The sequence below is a fragment of the Microtus pennsylvanicus genome, chromosome 10 (genome assembly GCF_037038515.1).
Source record: "Microtus pennsylvanicus isolate mMicPen1 chromosome 10, mMicPen1.hap1, whole genome shotgun sequence".
NCBI classification, from domain to species: domain Eukaryota; kingdom Metazoa; phylum Chordata; class Mammalia; order Rodentia; family Cricetidae; genus Microtus; species Microtus pennsylvanicus.
Window position 1 is genome coordinate 6,316,035 of NC_134588.1, and position 17,607 is coordinate 6,333,641.

A 17,607-nucleotide genomic window follows, 5' to 3' on the forward strand; every position below is an offset into this window, starting at 1 on the left:
CCCGAGTGCTGGGATTAAAGGCATGCACCACCACCTCCCGGCTGGCATGGTACATTTTTCATCATGCTGTTTACATATCGTCAGTGCTAACAGAGAATACCAGTCTGCTAGCTTCTTTGGCCGCCAGGTGCCAGGCTTCTTGAGCCTCCATATTCAGACCCAAGGAAAGGTGAGTGTGCTAACTGCCCATTCCGCAGTCCCACTAATCAGACGCCATAGGGAGTCCAGTCAAGCAGGAACTCAGTTCATTACTGTGAGTGTCAGTTTATATAGCTTAAGTGACATGGTGTGATGTGGGGGTACCTCCATCCAATGAGAGGCATCCAAACCCTCCCTTTGGCTGGAGGGGCGTCTACCTAATTTTTGCTGTCTCATCCTCACACAAACATGAGCCAGGTTTTTCTCTATCCTACAGGCCTTGAAGTACTCGAGCCAGGCTTTTTTCTGTTTTATAGGCCTTGAGATACAGTCCCTGAGATAATTTTTGCCAAACACCAGGCAAGGTCATAGGCCTACAGGAGAAAGGGCCAAAATACAGCAGTAGTATGTTATGCTCAAATCTGCAAAGGCCCCTAAAAGCCAACAAGGAAACCTAGTTCCATATGTAAAAGCAAACAGCCTTTATCTTATGCAAGTTTGCAAACTCAGTCTCTTTGCATGTCCAGTATATTAAAATAATCAGAGAGCCCCAAGCTCAGTTAGAGATAGGTTTTTATAGTAGTAAAGTGGGGGTGAGGGGTTTCTGAGGTTCAGGACCCCTGATTGGCTGACATTTGTCTAGGGGTGTCCTGGTGAGTATGTGCTGGCAGGTGGTCCTATCTACATTGGTTGGGAATGTTAGGCATTTCCCTTGCATGGTCTGTTTTTGGGTGATGCTCGGGTAATCTCAGGTTGTGGTTCTTCCTGCAACCAGGTGTTGCTTCGGGGTAAACTACTGAGACTCAGGCCTCTATTAAATTTATCAATGGCCAGAGTCCTACTCTGGCAGATGAAAATGGTAAAGAACTTTCTTTGGGTGAACTTGCAATAATTGTTCTATCTCTTTAAGAGACAAGCCACACACCCCCATCTGCTAAGGCAGGCTTCAGGCCTGAGCTCTCTTTCTGTTTTCCTCTTGGGGAGGCAGCTTCTGCCTCTCTCCCCTCTTCTCCCCTTCCCCTGCTTCTCTCTCTCTCTCTCTCTCTCTCTCTCTCTCTCTCTCTCTCTCTCTCTCTCTCTCTGTTCTCCCTTCCCCCTCTATAACCCCCTGAATAAATATCCAACCTCACTCTGCATGGCATGCCTATCCATGTCTCTGTCTCTTGCCTGCCCGCCATGTGTCTCCCTGCCTGGGACCAGCCACCGCTCGGGGACCAGCAACTGTTTCTGCCTTGGACTGGCTGTTCTCAGAGCCCGCTGCCTATGGCCACATGGCCCGTTACCACCGCTTGTGGACCTACAGCATTTCTGCTGCCTACTGCCGCAGGGAATCCTGCAGCATTTTTAATTTTTCCATTACAAATGGGCATCTGTAACCAGAAGGAATAGACTCATTACTTTGAGTCCTAGCCAACAAGTTGGCTATAGCTTTGTGGAAGAATCTGGATACCTTTTACTGCTAAACTGACATTAATAACTTCCCTAGCCATTAATACTGTCACAGATCTCAGAAGGATAAAAAAAAGTCTGTCTGAATACAGACTAAATAGTTTCTGAATCTATTAAAAATGACAGGGACCAGAGTCCATATACACACAGTTAGTCATACCCAGATCTCCACAGCATTGGAGGCAGAAATATCCAGAACAGCAGTCTCACTGTCTCAGCCAGGCCCATAAGGTCAACTTTTCGTTTTCTGTGGAAGAGGGACATGGAAAAGACTGACCTTATTTTGTCGAGATAAAAGTGGTGCAATCAATTCTCCAAGGTCCTGCTGTTTGTCCACAGTCTGGACCAGGTCCTGGAAGCCAGTGTTGTACTGGGGGTCATCTTGCCCAGTGGTCAGCGTCATCATAATCCAGATGGAGACATCATGGTGTCTCAATCTTTTTTGGAGACTTTGGGTTACTGCTAGGATCTTGGAGTCTCTGTTTAATATAATAAGCTTTTTAGTCATTATTTTAAATGCCATATTCTGCAGGTCTCTGAAGTATGAGGGCTGTCTAGGTATGTCTGATTAGACAAACTTTGTTTCTCATTACTTAAGTTTGGCTTTAAAAACATATACAGGAAACTAAATAAGGCTTTTTTCTGTAACTAATTCTATCAGTACTTTAAAGACAACTGACTAACATGTATTTTTTTTAACAGTCTATAATAAACTAGCAGCTTTTACAAGACTAGAACTCCATACTCTGTAATGATTTTGAATTAAAGCTAATAAAGAAACTGAATTAGTCATTCTGAGGGTATGACTATAAACACAGAACAAGTTTATATCTAGCTGTTAATGCTGTCTCTTGCAAAGGCAAGGAACAGGTCCCAGGGTGAAATGGAAACAGCAGGGAGTCTAAGAGCTAGCATTGCACTAGACTCAGGTCTATTTTCCTGCTGATCTATAGAACCCATCTTGGCAGGTGTGTACCAAGAGCCCTGGGCCCAACATTTTTTCCCCTTCACAAGTACTGATAACAGGACTCAATCATGGATCCTCTCTGTCTAGGGGCTCAAGGGGGTGATACTGGAACCTCAATACCATCAGTCGAACAATATTGACCCGTTCTCAAACAAAAGCCATCAAGTCTGTTGATAAGAAGAAGCAAGATCATTAGGGGCCTGTTAGAGCTGAAAGTAAGGTTGTTAACAAGAAGACCAGTTGAATAAGTTTTTATCCAGCTTCTGTTTGAGTGTTTTGTTTTCTATCATCAACAAGGCCATTGAATCTCTAATTACCCTGAAGTGATTGACATAGAAACAACATTTTTTCCTCCAGAAGAGGAGGTCCAAACCTCTTAGTGTCAATACAAAAATTTATGACTCAGCTTATCCAAATAGCTTAAACCCAGCAAAGTTAGCAAAGATAAAAAGGCTAAACATTCATTTTAAAGCCCGAATAGACCTTGAACAAAGAAATGTATTTTTAAACCATTAGTCAATATTTTTTTTTTTTTTTGGTTTTTCGAGACAGGGTTTCTCTGTGGCTTTGGAGCCTGTCCTGGAACTAGCTCTGTAGACCAGGCTGGTATCGAACTCACAGAGATCGGCCTGCCTCTGCCTCCCAAGTGCTGGGATTAAAGGCGTACGCCACCACTGCCCAGCCATTAGTCAATATTTTTAATGCTTTTACCTTTTAATAGAGTTTTGTATGTTACAGTGATCCTCCCATTACAGAGTTTTTCCTGTTGTTATTTTACAACTGCAGTTTTGCCTGTGTTCTGAATCTCAATTTAAACATCTGAAATGCAGGTGGCCCCAGACTACCACTGAACAACAACCTCCAAAAGATTGAGATTTATAGACTTGGATGCTGTTTCAAGCCCTCTATCAAACTGCTTAGGTCATTGTCTTCTGCATCACAAGTAATGAACATTTCTGTTTCTGGTTAGCTTTTGGTGCTTATGGCTCTGACCCTAATTTTTAGCCTTTTATTTTAAGTTTAAATATTAGCAATATGAAACATAATATCATGCAAAACTCTATCCCAATCCAAACTCTCTTGGAGATTTGTTAGCCCATTCCAAGTGTCACCTTTAATGAAGATGGTGGTCAAATTATGTGGCATCCTTTTATTTTTTTTTTAACTCTAGCAAAAAGGCAGTCATCCAAAGTTTAAAATGGAATTATGCCTTATGTTTTTTTAAATTACCCATGCATAGATTTTAACTAAATAAAACATTGATCTAACAAACGAAGAGCCATAATCCAGTCCTAGAGCCAGCTTTTCAATAAAAAAAAAACCCAGCATATAGTAGTTTTAACATTATCTCTACCAAAAAGTCATCTGAATTTTTGCTTACCCAAATTCAGTAACCAGAGCTCAGTGATAAATTTCTGAATCAGTCCTGTATATGTGGCCACAGCAGTGATGGGTGGCAGAGACAGCAAAAATAGTCAGACCATTTCTGTCTCAGCTCCATGCTTTCAAGAAAACTTACATAGACAAACTTTTAAACAAAACAAGCATATTTAGTATTCCCGTGTATGAGAAACCACAACAAACATAGTTTACATCCCCTTTTGACCTTTTGTAACTTTTTATATACCTTTAACCAATAATAATTTGTAACCAGCCCCTGTGAATGATGACAGATATTTGTTACACATTGGCTCTGAATGATCAAAGCAGCTCTGGTGGAGGGAAGTCTGGCTACAGTGTCACAACATGGCCATTGCGGGAACACCTATAGCCAGAGTCCTTGACCTGTGGAGCCAATCCTTGGTCAGGTTTGACCAGAAGTTGAGGCATGCAGCCCCCAGGACAGGTGGAGGGAACTCATCCACCAGCATGGGAGGGGCAGGGTGGTATGCAGCATGGGGGAAAAGATTGCTAACCTCTCCAAGCCTTAGAAATTAACCCCAGATTCTCTGTTCAGTGTTTGAAATCCTATTGGGGTACATTTGCCCCCTACAACTGTGGCTGGCAGCCTTGCTACATTGTAACAACAAGCATATATAGCCCAGCCACCCATCCACATAAGCAGGCTGCCCCACAGTCTCATGCTTGGGACCAAGGCTGACTTCTTTTCATGAAATGTTTAAGGCAGCAAGGAAAAAATACCCCTATGCCTATGGCCCTATGTCTAAAGTCTTGTCACAATATCTATGTCACAATGATAATAATATCAGTGTCAAAGAAGTGATGATTTGAGTCTGTCCCATATCATCAGCATCAGTCTAAGTCAGGACAAAAACACAACAATACACAGACACACAGGGCAATGAACAGGACAATGATGTCAAACCAAACCTAAGACCCCAGATTCAAGCTGTTTTGCGGGTGTGACCCGCCCTTCTATCAAACTGAGAATGCTACCTTCGTATCTCACCATAGAACTGAGAACGCTACCCCTGTCTCTCACCACAGAACTGAGAACACTACCTGCGTGTCTCACCAGAGGGGACCGCCCTCTGCAGAAGGGCCCTGGGAATGACTCCTCCAAGAGCCCTGCCTGTGAACTTTTCGCACATCCGCAGATTATTTACAGGCATTTATGGCTCCTGGGCATGCTCAGAGAAAGACATGAGACACAGACATGAGACATAAAACAAAAGACAGAAAATTTACTGGTTGGTTGAAGGCTCTATAGGTGGTAGTCCCAGTGGGCTTGGTGAATTCCGGACTAGCCCCCAAGTGTTATGCCCAAATCTGTGAAGTCTCCCAAAAACCAACAAGGAGACCGTGTCCCGTATGTAAAAGCAAAGAGTCTTTATTTTATGCAAGTTTGCAAACTCAGTCTCTCTGCATGTCCAATGTATTGGAATAATCAGAGAGCCCCATGCTCAGTTAGAGTTCGGTTTTTATAGTAGTAAAGGTGGGGGTGAGGGGTTTCTGAGGTTCAGGACCCCTGATTGGCTGACATTTGTCTAGGGTGTCCTGGTGAGTGTGTGCTGCTATCTACAGCAGTTGGGAATGTTATGCATTTCCTTTGAATGGTATGTTTTTGGGTGATGCTCGGGTAATCTCAGGTTGTGGTTCTTCCTGCAACCTGGTGTTGTTTCAGGGTAAACTACTGAAACTCAGGCCTCTAATTTATCAATAGCCAGAGTCCTACTCTGGCAGGTGATAATGGTAAAGAACTTCCTTTGGGTGGTCTGTTAATATTTAGCTTATCATGGCTGGCTCCTACATAGTAAGCATTCATGATTCTTGCAGACTTACTGAAGCAGATTTGTGCTTAGAGAAATTAGAGAGTTTTTTTTATCTCCTGTGCTATCTTTGGGTTGGTGCTTGTTTCCGCAGGTCTTAGTACTAGTGCAGGAGCTTCCATCTCATGGTCCACATGTGGCCAATCATTGTTATGCACACTGCCCAATATAAAGCCACAAACTTACTAGTAGGCGTGTTTAAAACACTCACACACACACACACACACACACACACACTTGTAACTCAGTTAAGCCATTTTTGAGCATGGACTTTGGAGAGGATGACAGTCTATCCCAAGGATGACAGTCTATCCCAATGGCATGGAAAGCAGGTGTCTGGGTGCATCATGCATGCCATTGAAACTTCTGCCCAGCAGGAGATGAAACCTAGAAACAAAGTTCTTGTGTTGGGTCCTTTTTATTGCTGTGCTGAACACCATTGCTAATAGGGTTGAGGGAAGGACCTCACTGTAAGATCTGCTATGCTGAACCTGCTAGAAGAAACAGTAGGGACTGTGCTTGAACTGTAGGCACAGGAGAGGACTGTAGGCACAGGAAAGGACTGTAGGAACAGGAAAGGACTGTAGGAACAGGAAAGGACTGTAGGCACAGGAAAGGACTGTAGGAACAGGAAAGGACTGTAGGCACAGGAAAGGTCTGTAGGAACAGGAAAGGACTGTAGGAACAGGAGAGGACTGTAGGCACAGGAAAGGACTGTAGGCACAGGAGAGGACTGTAGGCACAGGAGAGGACTGTAGGCACAGGAAAGGACTATAGGCACAGGACAGGACTGTAGGAACAGGAAAGGACTGTAGGAACAGGAGAGGACTGTAGGCACAGGAAAGGACTGTAGGCACAGGAGAGGACTGTAGGCACAGGAAAGGACTGTAGGCACAGGAAAGGACTGTAGGCACAGGAAAGGACTGTAGGAACAGGAGAGGACTGTAGGAACAGGAAAGGACTGTAGGAACAGGAAAGGACTGTAGGCACAGGAGAGGACTGTAGGCACAGGAGAGGACTGTAGGAACAGGAGAGGACTGTAGGCACAGGAAAGGACTGTAGGCACAGGAGAGGACTGTAGGAACAGGAGAGGACTGTAGGCACAGGAAAGGACTGTAGGAACAGGAAAGGACTGTAGGCACAGGAGAGGACTGTAGGCACAGGAGAGGACTGTAGGCACAGGAGAGGACTGTAGGAACAGGAAAGGACTGTAGGCATAGGAAAGGACTGTAGGCACAGGAGAGGACTGTAGGAACAGGAGAGGACTGTAGGCACAGGAGAGGACTGTAGGCACAGGAGAGGACTGTAGGCACAGGAGAGGACTGTAGGCACAGGAGAGGACTGTAGGCACAGGAGAGGACTGTAGGCACAGGAGAGGACTGTAGGCACAGGAGAGGACTGTAGGCACAGGAGAGGACTGTAGGCACAGGAGAGGACTGTAGGCACAGGAAAGGACTGTAGGCACAGGAGAGGACTGTAGGCAGAGGAGAGGACTGTAGGCACAGGAAAGGACTGTAGGCACAAGAGAGGACTGTAGGCACAGGAGAGGACTGTAGGAACAGGAGAGGACTGTTGGCACAGGAAAGGACTGTAGGCACAGGAGAGGACTGTAGGCACAGGAGAGGACTGTAGGAACAGGAGAGGACTGTAGGAACAGGAAAGGACTGTAGGCACAGGAGAGGACTGTAGGCACAGGAGAGGACTGTAGGAACAGGAGAGGACTGTAGGAACAGGAGAGGACTGTAGGCACAGGAGAGGACTGTAGGAACAGGAGAGGACTGTAGGCACAGGAGAGGACTGTAGGAACAGGAGAGGACTGTAGGCACAGGAGAGGACTGTAGGAACAGGAGAGGACTGTAGGCACAGGAAAGGACTGTAGGCACAGGAGAGGACTGTAGGAACAGGAAAGGACTGTAGGAACAGGAGAGGACTGTAGGAACAGGAGAGGACTGTAGGCACAGGAAAGGACTGTAGGCACAGGAAAGGACTGTAGGCACAGGAAAGGACTGTAGGCACAGGAGAGGACTGTAGGCACAGGAAAGGACTGTAGGAACAGGAGAGGACTGTAGGCACAGGAAAGGACTGTAGGCACAGGAAAGGACTGTAGGCACAGGAAAGGACTGTAGGAACAGGAGAGGACTGTAGGCACAGGAGAGGACTGTAGGCACAGGAAAGGACTGTAGGAACAGGAGAGGACTGTAGGCACAGGAAAGGACTGTAGGCACAGGAAAGGACTGTAGGCACAGGAAAGGACTGTAGGCACAGTAAAGGACTGTAGGCACAGGAAAGGACTGTAGGCACAGGAGAGGACTGTAGGCACAGGAGAGGACTGTAGGCACAGGAGAGGACTGTAGGCACAGGAAAGGACTGTAGGCACAGGAAAGGACTGTAGGCACAGGAAAGGACTGTAGGCACAGGAAAGGACTGTAGGCACAGGAAAGGACTGTAGGAACAGGAAAGGAATGTGGAAACAGGAAAGGACTGTAGGCACAGGAGAGGACTGTAGGAACAGGAGAGGACTGTAGGCACAGGAGAGGACTGGAGGCACAGGAGAGGAATGTAGGAACAGGAGAGGACTGTAGGCACAGGAGAGGACTGTAGGAACAGGAAAGGACTGTAGGCACAGGAAAGGACTGTAGGCACAGGAAAGGACTGTAGGCATAGGAAAAGACTGTAGGCACAGGAAAGGACTCTAGGCACAGGAAAGGACTGTAGGCACAGGAAAGGACTGTAGGAACAGGAAAGGAATGTAGAAACAGGAGAGGACTGTAGGCACAGGAGAGGACTGTAGGAACAGGAGAGGACTGTAGGCACAGGAGAGGACTGTAGGCACAGGAGAGGACTGTAGGCACAGGAGAGGACTGTAGGCACAGGAGAGGACTGTAGGAACAGGAGAGGACTGTAGGCACAGGAGAGGACTGTAGGCACAGGAGAGGACTGTAGGCACAGGAAAGGACTGTAGGCACAGGAGAGGACTGTAGGAACAGGAGAGGACTGTAGGAACAGGAGAGGACTGTAGGCACAGGAGAGGACTGTAGGCACAGGAGAGGACTGTAGGCACAGGAGAGGACTGTAGGAACAGGAGAGGACTGTAGGCACAGGAAAGGACTGTAGGAACAGGAGAGGACTGTAGGCACAGGAGAGGACTGTAGGCACAGGAAAGGAATGTAGGAACAGGAGAGGACTGTAGGCACAGGAGAGGACTGTAGGCACAGGAGCCCAGTAATGCAAGCTCTAAGACTCACAGCTGATAGGTGGGACCACCAGAAACTTAAAAGCTTCTGTACAGAAAGTGAGTATCTAGATTATAAAAATTACTCAAAAACTTAACAACCACAAAACAAAAACAGTGATTGGGCATGGAGTAGAAAGTTCTCAAAAGATGAAATACAAATGACTGAGAATTAAATACTTTTTTAATGTGCAAATCCTCAGCCACCAGGGAAATGCAAATCAAAATTACTTTGAGATCCCACCTTAGCTCAGTCAGAAGTACTAAGCTCCAAGCACAAATGACTGCAAATGCTGGTGGGAGTGCAAACTGGTACAGCCACTATGGAAGTCAGTGAGTTTCCTCCAAAGCTGGACTAGCTGCACCCTATGAAGGGGGTTGTAATAGTAATGTAATACACTGTGTTAAAAGTTGGAGTTACAGGAGCATCATAGCTCCAGTTTTAAATGCTCTGGTAACTGCTGCCAACCCAGAAAAGGGAGGGCGGGTGTGTTGGCTGCCAGTCGCTGAAGCACAGCTTGCTGGCAGTTGCCATTAGGCGGGACTTCCCTCTTTGTTTCCTTGGGTGTTTGGAACATTATATTTCCAAATGAACATATTAAAAAACTTAATAAATCACAGAAAATGCTAACGATTTATTTTTTCAATTTTTCTTTTAAAAATACTTTAGCATTTCCCCCTCTGCCCCTGCTTTTCTCGGTCTTTTTTTTTTCCATACGTGGTTTAAGAAAGAGGCTTCCAATACTTAACCTTTATGTGGAGTGTCCTGCACACCTGAAAACAAGGCAAATAGTTCTTGTTAAAAATCTTAACATCATGTTTTACATCTATGTCTTCAGAATGGAGATTGGAAAATTGGAAGAGGCGAGACGTTGATCAGGTATCTATTTAAATTTAATTATTTTCTTTTTTATAAACATTTAGAGAAAAATATGCAAACATAGGCTGTAATAGTAGTAGTAGTAGCAGCAGCAAAGAAAATTTCCAACATATTTCTGTTAAGCAGACTACTTGGAGCGCAAGTGTTTTGTCCTAACCTTCTTGTGCCAATTAAAACAAAGAAACAAAATTCATATGGGTCATTGAGCTGGCCAAGTGGACAAAGTGCTTGAATCATAAGCCAGAGTCCAGTCCCCAGCACCTAAGATGGGCAGAAACGCCCTCTACAGGGTTGTCCTCTGATCTCTGTGCACGCTCCTCTTCCGGCCTCCATCATACACACAGTAATAAGTTTAAAATAAGAACATTTAAACTCTCAATTGAAAATAAGAAAACTCCATCCAGGGGACTCAGGTGAGCAAGAGTTCTTGTTAAGAAGGTAAGATCTGAGCCAGACAGTGGTGGCACATGCCTTCAATCCCAGCACTCGGAATGCAGAGGCAGGTGGATCTCTGTGAGTTCGAGGCCAGCCTGGTCTACAAGAGCTAGTTCCAGGACAGGCTCCAAAGCCACAGAGAAACCCTGTCTTGAAAGACCTGAATATCATTCCCTGCGTGACTTCTTGTGCCTGTAACCTTAGTGTTGGGAGGTGAAGATCAGCAGGTCCCAGGAGCTTCCTGAACAGTCAGCCTGCTCAGCAGGCAGCAAGTTTCTGGTTCAGTGAGAGAAGATGGAGACCAATAGTAGAAGACACTTGCAAATCCGTCTTTCACCCCACTATGCCTGCATGCATTCCTTCGGGTACACGTGTGTGCACCACACCCTCCACCCAAAAGCTCCTTCCAGGTAACCTTTATAAGGGAGTTATTTTGTGTCCTTGCTGGTTTGTGTGTCAATTCAACACAAGCTAGAGTCATCAGAGGAAGGAGCCACAGTTGAGGAAATTCTTCAATGAGATCCAGCTGTAAGGTATTTTCTCATTTAGCAATCAGTGCGAGAGGGCCAGGCCCATGGTGGGTGGCGCCATCCCTAGGCAGGTGGTCCTGGGTTCTTTAAGTAGGTGGGCCGAGCAAGCCATGGGAAGCACGCCAGTAAGCAGCTCCCCTGCATGGCCTCATTAAGGCTCGCCATCATTGGGATGTGATTATGAAAGAGGCACAGGTCTGGGAGAGCATGGCGCACCTTGGGGATTTAATTTCAAAAGCTTGAGGAAGCTCTTGAAGAGTGTGTGTGTGTGCTCACATGCGCACAAGCATCCCTCTGGCTTCAGGATGAGTAGATGAGATGAGTGAGAGAGACAAGACTTAGGGAAGGGTTTGAATACCACCAGTATTCTGGGCGTGGCGTAAATCTGGGAGCAGCCTTTACAAACTCTTAGCTTAGGAGCAGAGAGGTACTTAAAAAGGAGCCCCAATGAAACGGAAGGAACCAAACAGGAGTCAATGGGACCAAGAAGAGAATTTATCCCAGTGTCGAGGAGAGCAGCCGGTGAAGCTGCCCTTCATTGCAGTTGTTCCGGCTAGGAACATGGAAAGTTTATCTCATTCAATCGTGCCATCCCTTTGTAAGGGAGAAGCAGATATTTAACTGATGAGGACTGCTGAAGTCTTCAGAGCTAACAAGCCAGGATTTGAAGGTGTCTCTTCCAGCTTTTACCTATGTTTACTACTTGACAGCTTTTAAGGACTGCTAGAACACAGCCACTTAAATGTAGGAAGTAGGATCTGTTCTCTCCCTCTGGCGAGCTGTCTCCGGGTGATCGTGGTCCAAGCAGTCCCCGCAGTGCCGCTTGGGCTCTTCCTTTCCTGGCTGACCAGACTTCCTTCTGAGGGCTTTCTCCTTCATGCTTGTGCACAGTCCTCCTGTAGAGACCACCGCCCTTTCCTTTATGACCACCAAAGCGTTCTTTTGCTTGATACTTAATAACTTACACAAACTGTTCAAGTTCTTAGCCAATAGGACAAGTAGGTTTTGATTTTGTTTTATATTGATGACCTTTAATGGTTACTTTTCAGATTTAGTTTTTCATAAGCTCAATCATTTCTAAAAAATGGCATTTAAAGACACTGATATATAATAATGTATATAAATGTTTGCAGGTTTTTGATTATCATCAGTATGGTGATGGCCCAAATACAATTGTATGTGGGGATGCAATTTGCTGGTTTCTACATGCAGACTTACTGGAATTGAACTCTTCCATTCTAGGCTGACATTGCACCCCTGATGGCGTCTCTTATTGGAGTTCCCTTTCCTCTTAACTCGGTGGTAAGGAATGACACTAATTACCAATACTCCTTATAAAAATAAAATTTACTTTTCATGTGCTTCTCTGTAATCCTTAGTTGTATTTTAAAAACTGTATTCCTTCCTGCTTATTTATATCTAAATAGGTAATATCTCATAATTGAGTGTAAACTATATAACATGGAAGAAAGCTTTTAAATGCTTTATTTCTTTAAAAGCTATGTTTTTTTGAAAATTATTATAAAAAGTGAAATATATGTATATATACAGTTTTAAAGGGAAAATTATTGAAAATATATTGATGGTTTGCTGGACTACATAGATCATGTTTGGAAATCACCAGGAACCAAGAGAGCAGGAATGAGAGCATGGCTGTGCTGCTCAAGGCACCAACCCTTGGGTAGAACAAAATTATACTTATAGTTGCTTCTTTCTAACTCTCAAGACCTGAATCTAGATTGCCTGGCTTGTCACAGAGGAGGCCAGCGCTCTGATTCCTGTCCACCATATTCCATCCAGTGGGGAAGACCCTCAGCAGGAAGTAGTAACGCTGTTAAGAATCGGCGTGAATGGTGAAAACCAAAACATAAAGTAAGAAATACTCATCATACTTACTCACAGCCATACTACTTGGTTTTCAACATTGAATTCATGTTAAAATGGAGTAAGTCAGAACTGGAAGTGATAAGCTCTTGACTGCCATAAGCGTATGTGCGTGAGCGAGTGCATGCAGGGAACTATCCGTTTGTTTGTGTCCTGTTTACATCCTTCTATCCAAGTATTGTAGCTGTGACCATTACAGTGCGTCTTCTTCGTGTAGCAGTATGCTGCCCAACATGTCAGCTTCCCATTGCTATAAAAAGTTTCCTAGATAATCAGCTTAATGGGGAAAACATTTAATTTTGGTTTTGGCATTAAAGGTTTCAGTCTGTGCAGGAGTATGTGGTAGACCAAAACCAAAACTGCTTGCCTTGTGACAAAGATGTAAAAAAATCCAAGATACTTGTAAGAGGGTGTATCCCTAGTAACCCCAAAGTTTCTGTCACTTCTCATTAGGTCTTACCTCTTCACGGGTCTGTCATCTTCCCGTGGCAACAGGCTCCTTGGGGAGCATTTGGAGTACAAGTCAGCAGTAGTCTGCCAGTGGTCGATTTGATTTGATTTTAACCAGTCTCATTTGTTTATTTAATTCATTTTTTTGAATGTGAGAAATTTTTTTCATTTATGGTTTTAAATATTTAGTTATTTAATCTAGAAATTTATTTTTTATTTCTTTTTCAATTTTGTGTGTGTGTGTGTGTGTGTGTGTGTGTGATTGTCCTGTGTTTACCTATTCAGGTATGTAAGTTACTCAACACAGGTGCTGGAAACTGAGTCCTCATCCAGGGAAGGAGTAGCAAATGTACCTAACCACTATCATCATGTACTCGTTTTTATTAATTTTTTTCTTTAATGCTTTGCCTGTGTGGGTTAGTACTTGCTTGGGTATTGATTTACCACATTAGGGCCTGGTGCTCTCAGAAAGCAGAAGAGGGTGTCAGTCCCTGGAACTGGAATTAAAAGTGATCCATGATGAGCCCCCATGTGGGTGCTGGGAATAAAGCTCTCAGGTCTCTGGAAGAGCAGCCAGTGATCTGACCACTGAGGATCTCTGCAGTCCCTCAGCAAGTGCTCTGACCACCAAGGATCTCTGCAGTCCCTCAGCAAGTGCTCTGACCACCGAGGATCTCTGCAGTCCCTCAGCAAGTGTCTGACCAGTGAGGATCTCTGCAGTCCCTCAGCAAGTGCTCTGACCACCAAGGATCTCTGCAGTCCCTCAGCAAGTGTCTGACCAGTGAGGATCTCTGCAGTCCCTCAGCAAGTGCTCTGACCACTGAGGATCTCTGCAGTCCCTCAGCAAGTGCTCTGACCACTGAGGATCTCTGCAGTCCCTCAGCAAGTGCTCTGACCACCGAGGATCTCTGCAGTCCCTCAGCAAGTGCTCTGACCAGTGAGGATCTCTGCAGTCCCTCAGCAAGTGCTCTGACCACCGAGGATCTCTGCAGTCCCTCAGCAAGTGTCTGACCACCGAGGATCTCTGCAGTCCCTCAGCAAGTGTCTGACCAGTGAGGATCTCTGCAGTCCCTCAGCCAGTGCTCTAACCACTGAGGATCTCTGCAGTCCCTCAGCAAGTGTCTGACCAGTGAGGATCTCTGCCATCCCTCAGCAAGTGCTCTGACCACCGAGGATCTCTGCAGTCCCTCAGCCAGTGCTCTGACCACCGAGGATCTCTGCAGTCCCTCAGCAAGTGCTCTCAATTGTGCGTCATCTAACTTTTGTTTTTTCTATTGAAGCAGAATCTCTCTCCAGCTCAAGCTGGCTAGGAACTTGCCATCAGCACCTTGACCTCCAAAGTGCTTGGTTTACAGGTTGTACTTGTTTTACAATCAGAACAGCAGTCTTTATCAATACTTGTTATGTTTTATTTTTTAGGGGACACTTCCTGTGGAGTATCTTAACAACACTGGTCTCTTCAAAGCAGAGAGCATGCTCACCAATGCAGTGCAGATTCTTGAGCAGTTCAAGGTGAGGACAGTAAACACATGAACTGTATATAAATTCTAAACATGTTAAGTAAAATACTTGATTTTATATTTTAATTAATAATTTCCTATAACTTAGGATCTTGGTTTTTGAATATTTGCCTATGTCATAAGTGACTGAAAAAATGAAAAGGGAAAGGAAAGGCCATGACTGCTCCTAGGTCTGGTGGAGGAGGAGGTTCATTGTACATATGTGGGAGAGTCCAGAGTAGCCTGGTGAGGAGAGGGGGAGGGGAGGAAGAGGGAGGGCAAAGTACCAAAGGGGAAGGTAGCCAAAATGTCTGGATTATATAGGGGAGAATCTCTGGGGGAGGACAGCCCAGCACTGGGCTGGAGAGTGCAGCATAGACGGTGGAGTATACCAGCCTTGCCCTGTAACTGGTGGGAACTCAGGGATGCTGGGAGAACCTGGAGGCCTGGTCTACTTGAATATGTTAAATAAATAGGCACCTCAGCCATTGTCCTGGGTGTGAGACCTAACAATGAAGTTTTTATTTCTAACGTACAGGTTTTATGGGTGAGTTAGAGGGCATAGAATTACCTTTGAGTGTCATGTTAGATTGTCATATATCCTTGCAAAGACTGCAAGTCCGGGCCTCATTTATTGGAATATGCCCGAAAGAAGTAGACTAGAGATCCAGCATTACAGGGACAATTCTCTAATGTAACTTTGCCTTACTTCCTTTTCAAAGAGTTAAGGAAAAGTCATTTCTGCAAGATTGATGTACTTAATTCTCATCTTACTGAGATAGTAAAGTATTATTTAATTTTTCTTTAAATATTTATGAAACTATAACATAACACAAAATCCCATTTATTTCCAAAGAAATTAATCATCCCCGAAGAGCCACGTCGATTGATATTTATATTTCAGAATGAAATTCATTATTTTTTCTCATTTATAATTATTATTTTCATGCTTGGTTCCCAGGTGAAGATGACTCAGAAGAAAGAAGTTACTTTGCCATTTTTGTTTACACCATTTAAGTAAGTCTTAAACGTTTTTTAGTAGCTTGAAGGAAAAAGATTTCATTTGAGTTTGATGCCAATGAGATAGATTAATTTATGTATAAACATTGTCTTTTTTTGTGTGTAGCAAACTATGCCAAACTGAAGTCTTCTACTGTTACTTTTGCTAACATTGAGCCAAATATTGTCTACCTCTGAGTGGCTGAGGAGGAGACAGGGACGTGAGCACTGTCGTGGTTTTATAGAAAGATGTCCTGCTTACTTCTTTCTTTCTCCCTTAGAAAACAAACAAACAACCCTCTCCCCCACCACTGTCTTAGTTAGAGTTTTTATTGTTGTGAAGAGACACAATAATCACAACAACTCTTATGAAGGAAAACACCTAATTGAGGCTGGCTTACAGTTTCAGAGGTTTAGTCCATTATTGTCATGGTTGTATGTAGGCAGACATGGCTTTGGAAAAGGAGCTGAGTCTTCTCTATCTTGATCTGCAGGTAGCAAAACTGACTGTGTGCCACACTGGGCTTAGCTTGAGCAGAGAAGCCCTCCCTCACAATGACACATTTTCTCCAACAAGGCCACATCTCCCAATAGTGGCACTTTCTATGGGCCAAACATTTAAACACATGAGTCTTTAGGGGCCATACCTATTCACATCATCATCCCTCCCCAAAAAATTCACAGCAAACAAAAACCTCCAACAAGACAAAAAAAAAGTTATCAAGTGGTATTTTATTTTATTTATTTTATTTTAAAAATTACATACTCAAGGTCATGAGTTTGAAACTGTCTGAGCAGCGGCATACTGAAGTTGCCATCTAAAGAAAGAAATTTGAAAAATAGACTTTAATCTTTGATACAAACCAAGTAGAATATACATCAGGATAAAGAATACCATTGAGAATAAAAGTAAAACATGACATAATGGAAAATGTGCATTGTGGGAAAAAAACTATAAAATTTACTTTAGGTCATAATAAAATATAAATAAATATTGAGTAGTCTTGTTAAATATCATAAAATATTAACACTAACCTAAAATTTACTAACTAAAGAATAATTTTTTATGTGGTTCAAGATGTTTCTCAAATTTTATAGAGAGAGATTTACAAGAATCACTTAACTAATGCTGAGAAAAAACAAGATAAAGAGATTTTCTTTACTAGACTCAAATGCATTCTAAAGTTACGAGGCAGCGTTGGTACAAGTATAGCATGCAGTTATACAAACTGACTTGGTAGTACAAATACATAAAGAGATTGATACCATGTCGTCTTTGGTTTTGATTACTGATGACATGTAAGTTCAGGCGGGAGAAGACTTACACACAGCACTGTAGTAATAAGAGCGGCGGGGCTGCGTCCCCAGCACCCCGGCCGCCTGCTAGCTTATGCCTCGAAATAATTACATGGACACTGTATTCTTTTAAACACTGCTTGACCCATTTCTATCTAGCCTCTTCTAGGCTAACTCTCGCACCTAGACAAGCCCATTTCTAATAATCTTTGTAGCCCACGAGGTGGCTTACCAGGGAGATTCTAGCCTACGTCCATCCTGGGTTGGAGCTTCATCGCGTGTGCCTCAGAGAGCAGAGCTATTGTATCTTCCCGGGAGAGGGGAGCATGGCGTCTCTGAGCTCACTTCCTCTTCCTCCCAGCATTCTGTTCTGTTTACTCCTCCCACCTATGTTTTAACCTATCAGGGCCAAGCAGTTTCTTTATTGCTTAACCAAGAAATCAACAGATTGATATATGACACTCCCACATCACAGCACATTTTCTTTGTCCTGGATAAAATATGGCCAGGTCCTCTACCTTAAGCCAGTCATACATCAAATTCAACATTGGTTGAAAAAGAAATAAAATGGTTCTTAAAAAGCAAAAATGTGACTCCCATAAAGAAAACAAAATACGT

General features: G+C 44.0%; 1 protein-coding gene across 3 annotated transcripts in view; it reads left to right on the forward strand.

Moving 5' to 3' along the window:
* Pign (phosphatidylinositol glycan anchor biosynthesis class N) overlaps positions 1 to 17,607 on the forward strand; it is a 129,299-nt gene that overhangs the window by 23,918 nt on the left and 87,774 nt on the right. For all 3 annotated transcript variants that reach the window (XM_075987647.1, XM_075987648.1, XM_075987646.1), the window contains 4 exons: positions 9,856 to 9,896; positions 12,104 to 12,163; positions 14,615 to 14,707; positions 15,656 to 15,711. In XM_075987647.1, coding sequence (XP_075843762.1) covers positions 9,856 to 9,896; positions 12,104 to 12,163; positions 14,615 to 14,707; positions 15,656 to 15,711 — 250 coding nt within the window. The remainder of the gene's footprint in view (positions 1 to 9,855; positions 9,897 to 12,103; positions 12,164 to 14,614; positions 14,708 to 15,655; positions 15,712 to 17,607) is intronic.